The 18,750-nt window shown below is 35.0% G+C and overlaps 1 protein-coding gene across 4 annotated transcripts; it reads right to left on the bottom strand.

Moving 5' to 3' along the window:
- Positions 1-1,065: 1,065 nt before the first annotated feature.
- Positions 1,066-18,007, bottom strand: LOC137490436 (uncharacterized). 4 transcript variants are annotated; one of them, XM_073918378.1, is made up of 13 exons: positions 17,965-18,007; positions 17,472-17,523; positions 17,045-17,149; positions 16,341-16,399; positions 15,741-15,888; positions 4,756-5,493; positions 4,201-4,584; positions 3,902-3,999; positions 3,750-3,800; positions 3,231-3,612; positions 2,971-3,147; positions 2,636-2,765; positions 1,066-2,465 (listed from the first exon to the last, which is right to left on the bottom strand). In XM_073918378.1, the coding sequence occupies exons 2-13, from the start codon at positions 17,485-17,487 to the stop codon at positions 2,456-2,458; spliced, it is 2,298 nt and encodes a 765-aa protein (XP_073774479.1). In that variant the 5' UTR covers positions 17,488-17,523; positions 17,965-18,007; the 3' UTR covers positions 1,066-2,455. The 4 variants fall into 4 exon arrangements, with proteins under 4 accessions (XP_073774479.1, XP_073774481.1, XP_073774482.1 ...); XM_073918380.1 differs by lacking the exon at positions 17,472-17,523; XM_073918381.1 differs by lacking the exons at positions 16,341-16,399; positions 17,472-17,523.
- Between the last annotated feature and the right edge of the window lie 743 nt (positions 18,008-18,750).

Raw genomic sequence — 18,750 nt, 5'->3', positions numbered from 1 at the left:
TTTTGACTCAAACAGTGTATTTTTGGCTACTGCAAGACTGATGAACTGCAGGTACCATTTGACTAGATGTTTGTCAGTAGTGATACACAAATAAACAAGGAGGACGTATAAATCACTTCATTTATTTTGAGCACTATTGCTCTGCTTTATTCCTTTACATTCACACATTTAAATTGAGGACAGAAATCTATTTAAAAGTTATTGTTGTTACTTCTAAAAGATGCTGTAATGTAATTGACTGGTGTCTTGTGTTTCTTTCAATACTGATTGGACATGTTTCTCTTTTATCTATTATTTGTGTAGATTTTGTCTTAATGTTGCTGGACAATGAAGAAAAGACGGGAACTGAACAGTTTGTGATGGCAGTAACTGAGCAGAACAGCTGCTTCTGCAAGCGACAGCCCAAATCAGACTGAGATCATCATGAGACTGTTCTTCCAGGCCTGAACCCAGAACTGCTTGTGTTCCCAATGTTTGACCTATGCAGTGTATCTGCTTGGCATCTAAACAGTAGACTTCAGGTATACAAGAACTTTTCTTGGAGCCGTATACATGAAAGCCGTCAAAACACAGTCCAGTTACTCAAGTCTAAACTGCTGCTTCAAACTCAGATTGTCAAAGTTTGAAGTCTCAAAAGGTGGTCTGCAATCTTGACTGTACCAGGAGGGAAACATGTGTTGTATCAGTATATGAGATTGTAGTATAAAACAACATATTGTCTAACAGTAAAACCTTCTCTGTGGTTCCATTTGGCTAAACAGGCTCCACAAATTAGTGTTAAATCATAGTAAACATAGTATATGGCACTACTGGTTTGTCAAAGAAATTCCTTCAGCCAATAATGAATATTCTGTCATCTTTTACTCAGCCCTTACTATGGGTTTCTTCTGTTATACACAAAAGAAGATATTTTGAAAAATGCTGGAAACCTGTAACTATTAACTTCCATTATATTTGTTTTCCTACTGTGGACATAAATGGTTAAAGATTTTCAGATTTGTATCTTCTTCAGTGTTCAACAGAGGAAAGAACCTCATAGGTTTAGAAGCACTTGAGAAGATAGTTGAGGGAGAACTGTCTCTTTAATTAAGGAGTCATTTAGAAAACTCACAGAAATGATGATCAGAGCTTCAGTTTGATTCACAGGATTTTATCTGAATTATTAACAATATACAAAAGCAATTCATCATCACAAAACAATTCAAAGAACAATTCATTACAAAACAATTATGAACACTTAATCATAAAACAATCAGTGTCTCTTATGACAGAACACCAGATTCATTTATGAGGTAGAAAATAGTTGAGCAGATCTTTGATGACATTTTAGAGGAGAAAACTGTGACAGCACTGGATTTCCTGAAAGAGTTTTATCATTAATTCAGTTCAATTCATCTTCATTTCTATAGCGCATTTACAATGTGGATTGCGTCAAAGCAGCTTAACATAGAAGTAAATTGAAACTGGGTCAGTCCAGTTTTCACAGTTGGAGTTCAGTTCAGCGTGGTTTAATTGTCACTGCTAAAAGTCCAAACACTGAAGAGCAAATCCATGGATGCGCAGCTCCACAAGTCCCAACCAAGCAAGCCAGCGGCGACAGTGGCGAGGAACAAAACTTCACCAATTGACAAAAGTGAAGGAAAAAAACCTCGAGAGAAACCAGGCTCAGTTGGGTACGACCATTTCTCCTCTGGCCAAAGGTCTTGTGCAGAGCTGCGGTCACGGCACCATTAATTACCATTATTGTCATTAACTACTCACCTCATGTCCTAGGTTTATTTTCATTATAATTTCATTGTTTCATTATTATTATCATTTTAGTTAATATTGAGAACACAAATTAAAACATTTGAGATGAAATCTGAGAGCTCTCTGACCCTCAAACCGCACATTCAGAAGAGCTTAGTGCACTGTATGTGTGTTGCACTGCTGATGTTTAACCCTGAGGCCTGCGCGACTTCCTCTCATTTAAACAATACGTGGGCACATCTGAGGTAAACGTCAGCAGTGGACACACATACAGTTCAGGACAGAGCTCTCATGGTTTGATGATTTGATTTAATCTCAAATATTTTCATTTGTTTTCTGAAGATGAGGAAAGGTGTCAGGGGGTTGGAACGAAACTTCTTTAATGCAGAAAGAAAAACAAAAATAATGAAACAGAAATAATGACTTCAGAAGTGCTGTACTGCACTGTGTGTGTCGCACTGCTGATGTTTAACCCCGAGGCCTGCGCGACTTCCTCTCATTTAAACAAAGCGTGGGCACATCTGAGGTAAACGTCAGCAGTGCGACACACATACAGTGCAGGACTGAGCTGTCATCAACACACGTCATGAACTGACACTGAAGAAAAGTAAGGTCTTAGAGGTTTGGATTGACATGAGGGAGTAATTAATAACTTTAACAGTCTTGTGAAATTTCTGGAAATGCTGCTCTCCTCTTTCTTGCTTCTTTAGTTTTTTCTAAAATGAAGAAAAACATTCAGAAATAACACAAAGTTATTTAAGCAGTGATATGAAGAGCTGTCAAATAAGACTTGTGACTCTAGAAGAGCAGAAGAGAAAACAACAGGAATAGCATGAAGCAAAGAAAGAAATGAAGATGTACTTTTGTGCTCGGTGTGTTCCTCTACCTCCTCTTGTCTAGCAGCTCCATAGGATCTGGGGTCGTTGGATTGAACCATTGGTGCTTTTCTACCTGATGTAACTTTAGCCGTTTAACTGGATCACGGACTAAACACTGGGAAATCAGGTCCTGGCATGCTGAAAAGTGACACAGAGAATGTGAAATATGTCAGCATACTCAAGATTCATGAATGTGTTTAAATCTTACTACATCAAATTACAAAACATCCACAATTAAAAAACTTTTATATCTAAAGGAACCATTATATTTAATCCTTTTTTACTCGTGACTGACATATTTTATTGTCACTGAGGCTGCGATTGTTCAGAGGTGTCTGCTTACCTGTAGATAACCTGGATTCCATCCTAATGGAGCCAAACATTATTGATTGTCTGTCATAAAAAGCCATTCGTCCATGCATTATTTCATACAGCACGAGGCCTATCGTCCAGACGTATGCCGGGTAAGCATGGAATGTGCGACGCCTAAAAACCTCAGGTGGCGTGTAAAATCCAACTCCTGTAAGAGAGACGTTTTCAGAATTCAGTCATTTCATTAGACAATACTGTGACCAAAGAAACTAACACAAAACGCCAACTCACCTCGATATTGATTGCTATTGAAAGGCTTGTGGGTAATTGGCTGAGCACAACCAAAGTCGATCAATTTGAGCTCTGATCGGGGTTTAGTCACCAGGATGTTCTCTGTGTGTATATCGCCATGGAAAACTCCACGCTCAGCGCAGAACATTACAGCTTGGATGAACTGATGCATTAACCGGCGTGCTCGGTTTTCTTCAATCTCAAATATATCTGTGATGTACTCATACAAGGTCTGGCATGACTCTGCGTACTCCAGACTGAGAATGAAGTTCTTTTCATTCTCAACCCAGTCGTATAGTTCGATGATGTTTGGACATTGTGGAGCATTCATCAACTTAAGCATCATTGCCACTTCCGCAAGCACAGGTGTGGAATGACCATCCTAGAAAAAAAACAGATTTCAAAGATATTACCAAAGAATGTTGAAAACCAGTAAGGTGGTCCAGACAGGTACGACACAAGTGAAGGATGAGTAAATGGTCAGCACATTTTCATTGTTGTGTGAATTATTCAACTTACAGTCTTGAGATAGTGGGCCTGTTTACGCTTGTTGATAAACTTCAGGGCAACCTGCGGAGAAAAAAACAACTAATTAAATTAAAGCCAACAAATTATTAATAATAAATAATCAGGAGGAAAATGTTGACTGAATTTAAAAACTAGTTCTCTACCTTTTCACTTTTACGAAGTTTGTGAGATGCCACAAACACCTGGCCAAAAGCTCCTTGTCCAATCAAGTTTTCTACTTCAAAATGAGACAGATCAAATCCTGAAACACAGAAAAAAGCAGGGAGATTTACTTGGATTGTTTGGTATAAAACGGATCAAATAAATGACTAATAAATCCTTTAAATCTGGATCTAATGCAATGAGCTGAAAGCAGTAACTTCCATCAGAATTGCAGGAGTAAATTGGTTACTAATTTATAATAATTATGAATTACAGAAAATAGAAGGAAATGATGACTTACTACGAGGGGGCCCAGAAGCCTCTTTAGGCTCCTCAGGAGCCGGGCCTGGCAGACATACTGACTCAGGGTCAGTGGGTTCAGCAATTTCAGGCATAATTTCAACAGGCACTGCCTCAACGTCTGCTTCATACTCCAGCTCTGGCTCGGACTCTGGCCTGAGCTTGGGCTCATACTCTGGCGCTGACTTAGGCTCGGGCTCGGGCTCGGGCTCGGGCTTGGGCTCTGACTCTGGCTCAGGCTCGGGCTTTGACTCTGGCTCTGGCTCTGGTGTAAGATGCTGGACTATATCTGTGTCACAGCACAGGAAAGGGCGCGTTGCAGCCTTCCATACTCTCTTAAAGAAAGCAGAGACTCTTTTCCTTTTCCTTCTCTTCTCGGGTTTTTCTAAAATGAAGAAAACAATCAGAAACATCTCCATGAACGGAGCTGCAGCTACTAAATAATAAACAACCAACAGTACAACAAATGACACTGTCAGATTTACAAGCTAAAAACAACAAAGCATAAAAATAACAGATGGCAGAAATAAAATGAACCAAATTCAGGGTAACTCACCATCAGTCCCATCAATTTTAGAGGGGTCTTGAACAGACGGAGGCGACTCAGGACAAGCCAAATCTGCATCCGTCATTTTCTTAATATTGGTGAGGCCATGGACATTGATTGGCTGAGGATCTTCCCAGATCTGGCCTGGCAGACACACCAGCTCAGTGTCAACATGACCCGTGAGGGCCGTTGAGGACTCAGGACGGGCCGGATCTGCTGTTTGCTTGATCCTGGAGGGGCCCGGAACACTTAACGGCTGAGGATCATCACAGATCTGAACTGGCGGACGCATCTGCTCAGGATCAACATGATCTGCGACGGTCGTTGACTTGATCCTGGATGGTCCTGGAACAGCCAACGACTCCAGACGGTCGCAGACCTGGACTGGCAGACACACCAGCTCAGTGTCAACATGACCTGTGAGGGCCGTTGAGGACTCAGGACAGGCCGGATCTGCATTCGGCACATCTGCTGTTTGCTTGATGCTGGAGGGGCCCGGAACACTCAACGGCTGAGGATCTTCACAGACCTGGCCTGGCTGCCACACAGGCTCAAGGTCTGCATGTGCTGTGACTGTCCTGGAGGGACCTGGAACAGGCAGATGCTCGAAATCGTTGATATCCGACTGTGGTTCAAAGGGAACCACTCTTTTCCGGTCACAGCAAAGGAAAGGGCGCTTTGCAGCCTTCCATGCTCTCTTAAAGAAAGCAGAGGCTTTATTCCCTTTCCTCCCTTTCTCTGGGTTTTCTAAAGTAAAGAAAATGAACAGGGAAATATTACAAAAACTCTTTAACCACAGGTTTAAAATAGACAAACTGCTGAAAATTTGAAATATAAAGACAATCACACAAAAGAAACAACAATAGCAATTGTACAATTATAATAGAAAATGTTTGAAAACTAAAATAAATTATGTGGAACTGCAAATCATTAATATGATGATCATTAAAATGACAAACACAAACTGACAAATAGTCGGTAAGTCCATATTAGACACCAGGAAAAATCCTGTAAGCAACTATTTAGCAAAAATAAACATTTCACTCCTGCTCACACAAAATGCAAACTATTATAATAACTGATTTTGAGTCAATATTCTGAGTTTTACCAGTTATAGTTTGGGCTATTTAACAATCACCATCACAATGTTTAATCAAATTTATGTGGCCTTTTATTTTTTTTGTCAGTACATCTACATTCTTCCTCAAGCACCACTTCTCCACCACAAAAAAACTAATGAAACTAAATCAACAATTTTTAGCTTTCCATTAGCAATCGCCAAACTCAAAGAGAACAATTTCTCTCGCTGTGAAGCTTCAGTTAAGAAATCTGTGAATAAATTACAACTTTAAACATTTAACAATCGGTCTTAGAAATACAAATGGAAAAAGAAGTCTTGCTCCAGAACTTCAGTTACAGGAACAGAGCTCTAGACATTTATCAATTCATCCGTGCTTGAACAAATAAAGACTTGAATATAATATTCTCACTTAGTTTGCTAAAATATACAAATATTCCTCCACACCATCAAAAATAAGAAAATTGCTGTGCAAGTTTACACATAGGATTTAAATTAAAGTATTATTAAAATGTTTTTATTTTTATTTTTTATCAGAAACATTAACAAAGCACAATTTTTGTTCAGTGGAAAAGAGAAAGTTAAAAGCCAGAATGTAAATACATAAAATAACAGCAGGGCTCAATCACAAAGTCATAAAATATACAAAATAAGAACTGCACAAAGCAATTACAAACACGAGAGGTTGAATATTTGCCTCTTAAGTCAGTAAGTCGCCTTATATGACGATATATTAGTATTATTATTATACTTTTTAATAAATAATACATGGAAACACACTGTTTTTGTAAACTCTCATCTCACCTGTTGGGCTTCTCATCATGGTAGGAGGTGTAGGAGAAGCCATCGTGTCACTCTGATGATTATCGTTGACAAATACAGGCTTAATCAAATTAAGTCGAGTAAATAATGCAGCTGACATGTTATTTGCCATTTGAGATGCAAAACAAGTCGCTAAAGTCATTAAATCACTGTTCACTGTACTAGTTCGTTTGTCACTCTGAGGAAATTCTGAACTGCATTCTTTTCTATGATGTAACGGCATTCTATTTATGTCATCATCGGTGAGGTGAGATGTGCGGGTTGATACAAGATGGCGCTCTGATCGGTTAAGTTTTGTTGAGCTCCACAACTCAGTTGCTGTTTTTTTTTTTCAGAAAATAAAAATTTATAGCAGATAATGTATGACGTATACAGTACCACGATGAAAGCTTCAGCAATTACTGTCGACTTCTATCAGTATAAACGGCAGCTGTACGAGCAGCACCAGTGAAGATACATTCATTATCTTACACCAAAGTACACAAGCATGGATTAAATGTATTTATCAATAAATTTACAAACATGTATTAAAGTTTTACGTCACAGTCAATAATAAGTGGACATTTGTGTTTCACATGTAAAAGGTTGAATACGAAATATGAAGGGTTGGGCTAAAATAGTCAATTAATTTTTAGTCTACAAGAGAAAGAAAAAATGTTTTATGAATTATTAGGCAAATAACAAACTGGACCGCACAAATAACCTCACTAGAAATTGGCCATCTGAGTAATAAAACAAAAACAACAGTAAAAATTATAATAATGTCCTTCCCTTTTTTATGCTTGTCTTGTAAATGAGTCAAATTCACTAGTAATGGTCCGTGTACGTTGCGTTCATTCGATTTTTGATCTTAAACGAAATTTAAAAAACGAGGAAACGGCCGTTTTTCGTTTTTTTATTTGGCTACAAAAAAATTAAATAACTGATTTTGGCTCGATTTTCTTTTTTTGGTTTAGGGTAGGAAAACGGAAAAATGACTTTAAAATTCATTATCCACATGTAGGCGGTTCTAAAACGCCCATTTCCTCTGATTGGTCGATCAAATCTGGGCTCCTGACGTCGCCTTTAAAATAACAGTCCTGTAGTCTTCGTCCTCTGCGGATCAGCACACAGGTATTTAATATATTATATTTAATATATAATATATTAGCAGTATTATTAGACATTTATCATTACAATTTATCATTACTGTTATAGTTCGCCGCCAAATTTGCTGCTATGCACCTGATACTGAGCAAGATTTGCGAGCAGCACTTGGTTTGCACGATTGTTTTCAAGCTAAGGCTATATAATAGTAATAATAATAATAATTATTATTATTATTATTATTATTATTATTTTTATTATATAGCTTTTATTGTTTAGTTTTTATTTTTATAGTTGTTAGCAGGGCCAGAATAAGAGTTCATTGGAACACACACACATTTTCTCTCACGCAGCAAGCCAATTCCTTTCGAGACTTTTGCTGGATTAATGTCGAGTACATATCTGTAAATTAACAGTTTTCAGTGTGATTTTTTTTAATTTTTTTTATTTATGTATTAATTTATATTGTCTGGGCTGGTGTTGTATATTATGCTACAAAAACTTTGTAATAAACTGTCAGTGCATTTTCTGTTATTTTATATTATAAAAAAATCTTACTACAGATATGAGGGAGGCGCAGCTAGGATCCGCGTTTCACTTTGGCAGCAGCTGCAGGTGATGAGACTGATGCAAGTATAATCCAACTGTCAAAGAGAACGTTAACCTTAATTTTTTTTTTTGTTTAAAATAACTGTTTAACATAATACACTAAATTTACATATCATTTGAACCACATACTAGAACATAGGCCTATGCCTGATTCATCCATTGCTTATGCAAAAATTATACAAAAACATATAATTATAATTATTAATTTTTTATTTACCAAATCTGAGCTCCTGACCTCGCCCTCAAAATAGTCTTGTAGTCCTCTGTGGATCAGCACCCAGGCATTTAATTATTATTATTTGATATATATTATTAGACATTTATCATTACAATTTATCATTAAAAAAAGTTATAGTTTGCAGCCATTTTTGCTGCTATGCACCTGATGCTGAGCAAGATTTCCGAGCACGACAGTTTTACGATTGTGATCTGCACCGAGGAAAAGGCAGAAAACATAATTCGTAAAATAATAACTTTAAAATGTAAATGTTTGTAATACAGAAATTACAGTGAGCATAGGCCTATAATTAAATCCTTATTAGCAAAACAATTCATCCACAGCACTGTATAGCAGACCGGCCCTAACAAAATAATACACTTCCCAGCTAACAAATTTAGGTTGTAAGAACGTTCTCATAACGTTATCTGTAACGTTCCAAGAATGTTGAAATGTCCAGTTTGCCTAATGTTGCTAGAACGTTTTTTTATGGTTAGAATAACGTTGCTACAACGTTTTCAAAACCTATATTCCCACCAAAATATGACGTTCTAAGAACGTTTAATTGGAATGTTCCAAGAACGTTGAAATGTCCAGTTTGCTTGATGTTGTTAGAACGTTTTTTGATGGTTAGGATAACGTTGTTACAACGTTCTTAAAACCTAAATTTTCACCAAAATATAACGTTCCAAGAACGTTTCCTTGGAATGTTCCAAGAATGTTGAAATGTCCAGTTTGCTTAATGTTGCTAGAATGTTTTTTTATGGTTAGGATAACGTTGCTACAACGTTTTCAAAACCTATATTTCCACCAAAATATAACGTTCTAAGAACGTTTACTTAAAACGTTTCTAGAACGTTGAAATGTCCAGTTTGCTTGATGTTGTTAGAACGGTTTTTGATGGTTAGGATAACGTTGTTATAACGTTCTTAAAACCTAAATTTTCACCAAAATATAACGTTCCAAGAACGTGTACTTGGAATGTTCTAAGAACGTTGAAATGTCCAGTTTGCTTAATGTTGCTAGAACGTTTTTTTATGGTTGGGATAACGTTGTTACAATGTTCTTAAAACCTAAATTTCCACCAAAATATAACGTTCCAAGAACGTTTACTTATAATGTTCCAAGAACGTTAAAATGTCCAGTTTGCTTAATGTTGCTAGAACTTTTTTTATGGTTGGGATAATGTTGTTATAACGTTCCTAAAACCTAATTTTCCACCAAAATATAACGTTCCAAGAACGTTTACTTATAATGTTCCAAGAACGTTAAAATGTCCAGTTTGCTTAATGTTGCTAGAACTTTTTTTATGGTTGGGATAATGTTGTTATAACGTTCCTAAAACCTAATTTTCCACCAAATTATAACGTTCTAAGAACGTTAATTTGGAATGTTCCAAGAACGTTGAAATGTCCAGTTTGCTTAATGTTGCTAGAACGTTTTTTATGGTTTGTACAACATTGTTAAAACGTTCTTAAAACCTAAATTTCCACCAAAATATAACGTTCTAAGAACGTTTACTTAAAACGTTTCTAGAACGTTGAAATGTCCAGTTTGCTTAATGTTGCTAGAATGTTTTTTATGGTTGGGATAATGTTGTTATAACGTTCTTAAAAACCTAAATTTACACCAAAATATAATGTTCTAAGAACGTTTATTTGGAATGTTTTTAGAACGTTGAAATGTCCAGTTTTCTTAATGTTGCTAGAACGTTTTTGGATGGTTAGGATAACAATGTTACAACGTTCTTAAAACTTAAATTTCCACCAAAATATAACGTTCTCAGAATGTTTACTTGGAATGTTACAAGAACGTTGAAATGTCCAGTTTGCTTAATGTTGCTAGAACATTTTTTGATGGTTAAGATAACAATGTTACAACGTTCTTAAAACCTAAATTTCCACCAAAATATAACGTTCTCAGAACGTTTACTTGGAATGTTACAAGAACGTTGAAATGTCCAGTTTGCTTAATGTTGCTAGAACGTTTTTTTTATGGTTAGGATAACATTGTTGCAACATTTTCCAAACTAAAATTCTACCCAAAAATAATGTTCTAAGAACGTTTATTTGGAACGTTCCAAGAACGTTGAAATGTCCAGTTTGCCTGACGTTGCTAAAAAGTTTTTTATTAATAGCATAATGTTCTTACGTTTTCAAAACCTAAATTTCCACCAATTATTGGAACGTTCCAAGAATGTTGAAATGTCTAGTTTGCTTGACATTGCTAAAACGTTTTTCTATGGTTAGAATAACGTTCTCAAAACCTAAATTTTCGCCAAATTACAACGTTCTAAATTTAGTTTTTTAATGTTACAATAACTTTGAAATACCCAGTTTACTTAACATTGTAAGAATGTTTATTATGGTTTGAATAACATTCTTACAGGGCTCTAAATAATCTAAATTTCAACCAAAATTTAACTTTTTAAGAATGTCTTTTTTAAATGTTCAGAGAACGTTGAAATGTCCAGTTTGCTTAACGTTGCTAGAACGTTTTTATGGTTAGCATAACATTCTTACAACGTTGTAAAAACCTACAATTCAGTTAAAATATATCATTCTAAGAACGTTAAAATGGCCACATTCTTTAAAAGTTAATTTAAGGTCAGAACATTTTTTTCTGAGATTCTCTGAACTCTTCAACCATTCTAATAACAGGTAACAATAATATAAATTACAAAAATGATGTAAACTCTAACTTAACCCATAAGAATTAATAATGTTGGTTCTTACTGTTGTTATTTTGTGGCATTTTGGTTGATCAAATCTTGTACCAAATCTTTGAACCATTCTTTTTAAATCTGGCATTTAAATTAAGCATTAAGGTCACATTTTTGGAGAAATTGATAGTTCTGTATTTAAGGCCAAATATAATCACTTTATTTAATTATTTTAAAATACTAGATACATTTATGATTTACAGTACATTTGCACTTTAATTTTCATTACAATTAATGTTAATTACAATAGAACATTAAGCAATTCTATTTACATCAAATAAGTGGAAATAGAATTCACAATGAAATTACAGAAAACTATACACAACAACAAAAAATTAAAACAAAAGACAATAAACCAGAAAATATAAAAACAATTGACTTCAAAGTTAACAGCAGTATCATAGAGAAAGGTATTGCCAGAGCCAATACTAGATTATCAAGGTGAGCCAATCAAATGCAAAAATTGCTTGAACATTCTTTGTATTTGAATCTGTAAAAATCAATGTATTTTATTTGTTGTGATTGTGGACTTGTGTTAACTTTTGACTATACAAAGCTGTTACAGCCTACATGAAGTTAACTTCACTGACCAACCCATCTAATTTGATTAAATATGTCACCTGAATCACCCTAAAAAAGCTGAGATAGTAATCCCTCATCAACAAACAGTTGATACAGTACAATAATTTTTTATTATGATTATGGACTCGTGTCAACTGGGATCACGTTAACTTGTGCTTTATACCCATCGGCTGATTGATGCATCTGTTGTGCTTAGCATTACTGGAGCAAAACTGAGCACCTGTGACAGTGAAACGTAGACAATATTTCAGTAAATCATAAAGAAAATATTAAGAGCAGAATGTATGATTTGATTCTCTCTCACAAACACATGTTATACCTTGACATGTTTAGGCCTATTTGACTATTATTATAGCATATAACTTAAATCATGTTATAACAGTAATAGCAGTTTGTTATTAAGTATTATTAGTATAATTAAAATTGCATGTTTAAGTTGATGCTGTTATTGCCAGGGGTCCTACCATGATGGTCCATAATAGTGGATGCAAGACTATTATCACCTAGTCTTTAAATTTTGCAATTACACTGTGGTCTTAAAATATTTTTCACATTAAGTGTCAATTCACCCAGAAACATGAATTTTGTTGTTACTCTCTTGTATCATTACAATTCCCAGAGACCTGTTCATCTTCAGAACACAAACTAGGATGAAATATGAGAGCTCCTCATCCTCCAGAGACAGCTATGGTCTTGAGACAGTCAAAGTAGGGCTGTGACAGTAACAGATTTTTTGTTACAGTGGTGATAAAGCAAGAAATCAAGCAGTATGTCGGATAACATTACATATAGAGCTGCACAATTAATCAAAAAAAGATTGCGATGTTGATTCGACCCCCTAGATCAGGGGTCACCAATCCTGGTCCTGGAGGGCCGATGTCCCTGCAGGGTTTAGCTCCAACTTGCCTCAACACACCTGCCTGGATTTTTTCAAGTATACCTAGCAAGAACTTGATTAGCTTGTTCAGGTGTGTTTGATTAGGGTTGGAGCTAAAATCTGCAGGACACCGGCCCTCCAGGAACAAGTTTGGTGACCACTGCCCTAGATGATCATAATACAACATTTCTACAATTCTACAATTTCTACAATTAGAGAAGCAAAGGCGGCCGCACAAATCTTCAACATCAGAATTATGAATAGTTCTATTCTGATGTCATCATTTTACTGTGCATTAATGACCAGGACAAATGTAAAGTCTATTCAAGTCCACCTTTCAAAGTCTATTTAAAATTTATTCAAAACCAACAGTAGACCTACACATATTATTATTGTCTTTATACCATATGTTTGAGGAATAACAATAATAATAGCCCACTCATACTAATCTTTATTTGACATCTATAGAATCATGAGAAAATCTTGATCTTTATTTTAAGCAAAAAATCATGATTTTCATTTTAGCCAGAATCATGCAGCTCTACCTACATAGGCCTATATATAGGTGTTAACATTTGTCCGCAACCCTTTTAATCGATAGACCTTATCAATGACCAATTAAGCATGGACATTTAAAGGGGAAATTAAACTCTCAGTCAAGTTTACATTTTGTAATTTGATTTCCACTTTAAAGAAAATATATTAAACAAACTCTATTAATGTAACCATTTAGCAGAAAATGGCATGTTTTACTATAGAATTGAGACCTAGGGCGCCGCCATCTTGGAATATCGCTGTGTCTGACGTCATGAGGATGGTTCTGTTAACTCAGCTGAACAGATACAGTGGAAGTAAAGGACTGAACACGGAGGCTGGACAGCCTAATTTAACCCAATGCATAATGTTGTAGATGTGGAGCTGGTGCAAATACAGAGGCAACCCTGTGACGTCAGACACAGCGACATTCCAAAATGGCGGCTTCCTAGGTCTAAAATCTATAGTAAAACATGCTGTTTTCTGCTAAATGGTTACATTTATTGAGTTTGTTAGTTATATTTCCATTAAAGTGGAATCCAACATACAAAATAATTTTAACTTGACTGAGTGCTTCATTTCCCCTTTAAAGGATGTTATGCTTTGTGCTGTAAGACACGCATCCAAGACTTTGTACATTAAAGTAATAATAATCAAGTGTGCATTTACTTTACCTTATAGAGTCACTTTCTTGATATTGAATACCGGATCAATGGATGATTTTGTTATAAACAGTGAAATTATAGACAATTAACAACATTTTTTTAAAAAGTTAACAAAAATGTATTATTCAAAACGGAATATTTCACTTTATTTTATTTTTTATTTTATCATATTGTAATTGTACTTAGCAAACCAGTTTTTGTTGTGCTGCGGAAAAATAGCAGACCCAGCACACTTCACTTCACTTCAAATGTTATTCGTTCATATTGTTTATTTTGTAGATAACTGACCAACAAAAAAATACATTAAAATTACATAAAAATTAAATAGTACCAAACAAAAATTGTTCCAAAAATGTTTTTCCCGACAAAAATACACAACTGTGCAGTGTTTGTTTCGCTCCTAGGAAAATAAGGATTTAATTAATGCTCCACTGTAACTGTTGCATCACAAACCTCTGTGATATATAATGGCTACATTTTGTATAAACTTATTTATACAAAATTATCATATGCTATAGCCTACATTAAATAAGTCAACATATATGCAATTTGTTGTCCCTCATCACCGCAGGTACTGCATGAGCGTCTGTTTATAGCTTCTGTAAAAATTTTTTTTAAAAAGACCTACAATTGACCAGCCTTTTAACAGAGCCTATATTGATATTGTGATATTTCTGTGCCAGTTTGACACCAGACTAAACTAAGGAAAATTTATCTAATTCAAAACACTGAACTCACGTCACCTGAACTCACCACGAGTGAGACGGAGAAAATTAAAGTGCAGCACTGAGGTAAAATCAGATTCTTTAGTCATAACCTTCAAAATAACTTGTATTAAAAATGTTGATAGAGGTCGGTGATATAAGCATTATGACGGAGCATTACAAACGCTTATTTTCCATGGAGCAATTGATTTGAGTTAGGCCTGCTATATTTATTTTACGAGGAAAAAAACTAAGTACAAAAAAATTGCCTATGTCGGTTATTAAAAAGGTTTCAGTCAGTTTTTGTTTTGTAATCTAAATTTTTAATTTAAGTAAAAAATATTTAGGGCAGGCCTTTTATTCTATTTATTTAATGTATTCTGTTTTTCTATACACTCCTGAAAGTTTCATCACATCACATTATCACAGGGCTGTGATGATGGTAATAATCACATTATAGTGGTTGACTTCTCATTATGGCGGTTATGCGGTTACCTTCACACCCCTAAGTCAAGGCCCAGATAAGGCACAAAAAATTTTGTGACTTTAGTGGTTCAACTGTGAGCATACCAAGCTCTAACAACACTTTAGTGAGGGAAAACAAAACGGTAAATACTAATTTGTTTGCCTACATCTCTCTTGCATCAGATCAGGGTTTGTGTTTACTACGAGTAGCAAGCGCACACCCTAACCTGTTGTGTCAGAGGCAAACAAGTTGCTTTTACGGTATTTTTGATGCACAAATGTGTTCTTTGAGCTTTGTATGATTACAGTTGAACTACTGAAGATAAATGCAATGTTTTGACAAAGTTTTTAGTTAGACTTTGAAGATCTTGGGACCATTGCTGTATATGGAGAAAGAGGGAGCTATACCTTCATGGCAAATGAGACAAATATCCCATCAAAACAACTAAAACGAGCACAAACCAATATTTCGTTTGGAGAGAGAAGGGAAAACAAAAACACTTTTGCAAATCCTAAAAATAACTTTTTTTCTTTTTTGACTTAAACTTTGACAAATGTACTGGACCTGTAACACATACATCACAATGCTTTATAACCACAAATTTCACTGCTGTTGTTTTGCTCCAGTAATACCTTCAAGGAACAGCATAGTAGTCAGGCAGCCATACAAAAGTAGAGATTGGTGTGGTGTAGAAGAACTGCAATGGATGTCTGTCCAGGCTGACACTGATTTGGACCATCGGTATGTTCTTGATGCCCTCAACTCAAGCTTCCAGAAAACCTGCAATAAATGAAATTACCAATTACACCTGGTATCTGCTATATGCAAAGTTAAATTCAAACATTTATTTTTAACTCAAGCCATATTTTTCTGATAATATTGTCACATTTAATCTATTTGAATAATTTTGAAATCTAAATATTCCCAATTCATTGATCTTGTTAGGGTTTCATTTACATTTCATTTTAACAAGATTAATGAAGCAAAAAATATCTATTTTTAATTGCACGCACATACAAACCACACCCAATTAGGTACTGCTATGAGTAAACTGCTGTAATCCGAGAGGAATGAAGACATGGAGGAAAACAAAGAACATACCAGAACATAGTATAATTGTCAATAAACAAACAAGGACAAAAACTGGTTTGTGAACACTGGCAATTATAAACAGAACATTACCAACCAAAGCAAAAAGAATCTTGACAAAAAAAGTAACTTAGCAAACTTACACATGGGCAAAGCTTTTTCCATTCAATGCTGCGTAGTGCACCTCTGGTTAGGAGTACATCTTTAAAAGTAAAAGTTAACAACAACAACAAAGATAATGTTTAAAACAAAGATAATGGTTATAACATTGCTCAGCCAAATATAACATTATTTTTTTGTTTTGCAATGTGTAGCCAGATTTTTTTAGGCTAATTCCTAGTTATACATGAAATTTATTAAGATGAATTTGCAACAAGCAAACAAAAAAAGGTTAAGAAGAAAATATATTAACTGTAAGAGACTAAGTGAAAAAATAGGTGTAACATCGTCAGAAAGTCTTTAGCAACCACGTAGAATAGTAAATAGTGAGTAAATTTTCATTTTTGGGTGAACTATCCCTTTAAGTTTTGAAAACACGAGTAACTTTAACAGTCTTGCAGATATCAATTATATAGACCTTTTCACAAGATGGAGATGATGCATTTCAATTGTCACCAGCATCTTAAATCCTCAAAAGTTTTTAATATTTAGATTTTTAACATAGCATGTTAATTTATTTGTTTGTTTTAATGCCATATTTGCTTTAGATAGAGAAGGGAAGACCTAAAAAAATAATTTAAAAAATGTATAAAAAAGTTTAACATCATATGTACTGGACCTGGTACAGTATATCACTATTCTTTATGAACACAAATTTCCTTGTAACAAGTGCTGTTTTGCTCCATACCTTTAGAGAACACAGTAGTAGTCAGGCAACTACAACAGCATTCTTGTAAGTCCAATCGGACACTGGTTTGGGCCCTCGGTATGTTCTTGATGCCCTCAACTCGAGCTACCAAATAATACAGAAATTTAAAAGCCATTACACCTGGTATCTGCTATTATACAGTGTATTTCCAACATTCATTTTAACTTAATCCATACATGTAACGTTACTATAATATTGTTACATACAGTGTAGCATAACATCAAAACAAATTATCAGTAATAATATAATATCACACAACATAGCATATCAATTACTAAACAAAGATGGTTTTTGCACACAGGCTATTAGAAAGAGAGTATTACGTTACCAACTAACGTTAAAACATTGAGAATTTTTTAACAGATAATTAAAGGTAACAAACGTTATGTTAACTTGGCAAACTTACATATGGGCTTAGCCATTTCACCTGTACATTAGCACGTCCCTGGAGTACATCTCTAAAAGTAAAAAGAAACACAAATAACAGTGAAACGACCGCAGTTAACTTTATTTATTGGCTATGAAAAAGATTGTTTATACCATTTCTCAGTAACGTAAACTTTCAAACGTGTTTCTCATAGTTAGCCGCGATGTGAAGCCAGATTTTTAGGCTACTTCCAAGCCATAAATGTAGATGCCAATTAAAACCGTTAAAAGCACTAAATTAGACTAACGTTAACGTTAAACATGTAAGTTACATCGTGTCCTTAAACATGTATCTCAAGCTGATGTGCGTCACAGGAGCGCGCGCAAACAAGACGAAAAAAAAAACAAGCTGGAAAGTATTAAATGCTTCAAGATTCGAAACACACCTTAGAATTCACGTTTCACATTATTTGTGAGTAAAACTAAATAAGCAGAATAAATAAAACATATAAAGCATCGAAAAATGTTCTTACCTCTGAATTCCGTTGCACTGGTGTCCGTTACGATTCAAACTTTAAATGAGGCAGGTTGCGCGGCTGCGTGCGCGACTGCGCGCGCCCAGTCCTCCAACGGTACTATGGTAACCACCAAAACTAAACCAGAACCAAAGAGCTTGCCAGAACTAAACACTAGTTTAACGGGGCAATTCGATTGGTGACTGACAGATATGTAGTTACAGTCAAAAATAAACATTAAACTTAATTTGTTTTTTTCTAAAAAAAATAAATAATAAATTACTAATTTTCATGCCATTTAAAATCTGTATTGATCTTCTTTCAAATAATTTTGAAAATGTTGGTAGGACTTGTTGTAAGAACATTATTTATCCACATTATAAGAACTTTCAAGTACAACAGAGATGAGCAAAAGTACATTGAAATATATTTTAAAATAAATAAAGTATCAAATACATAAATTTTATGTGTTTCAAAATAAAATACTTTATGGGACATTCTAGCTGAAATTTACATTATATGTTACTGAAATAAAAACATAAATACAGTGAATTCATTCATTCATTTTCTTTTCGGCTTAGTCCCTTTATTAATCTGGAGTCGCCACAGCGGAATGAACCGCCACATTATCCAGAATACACCAACACAGGGAGAACATGCAAACTCCACACATAAATGCCAAATGACCCAGTCGAGGCTTGAACCATCACCTTCTTGCTGTGAGGCGACAGCATACTGCCCCACCCCGACGCCTCTAAATAAAGTGAATAAGTATTTCATCAGAAATATTTTTAAAATGGCCTG

The sequence above is a fragment of the Danio rerio genome, chromosome 12 (assembly GCF_049306965.1).
Source record: "Danio rerio strain Tuebingen ecotype United States chromosome 12, GRCz12tu, whole genome shotgun sequence".
In the NCBI taxonomy this organism is placed as follows: Eukaryota; Metazoa; Chordata; class Actinopteri; order Cypriniformes; family Danionidae; genus Danio; species Danio rerio.
The sequence above is the reverse complement of the archived record's forward strand: the minus strand, read 5'-3'. Positions and strand labels throughout refer to the sequence as shown.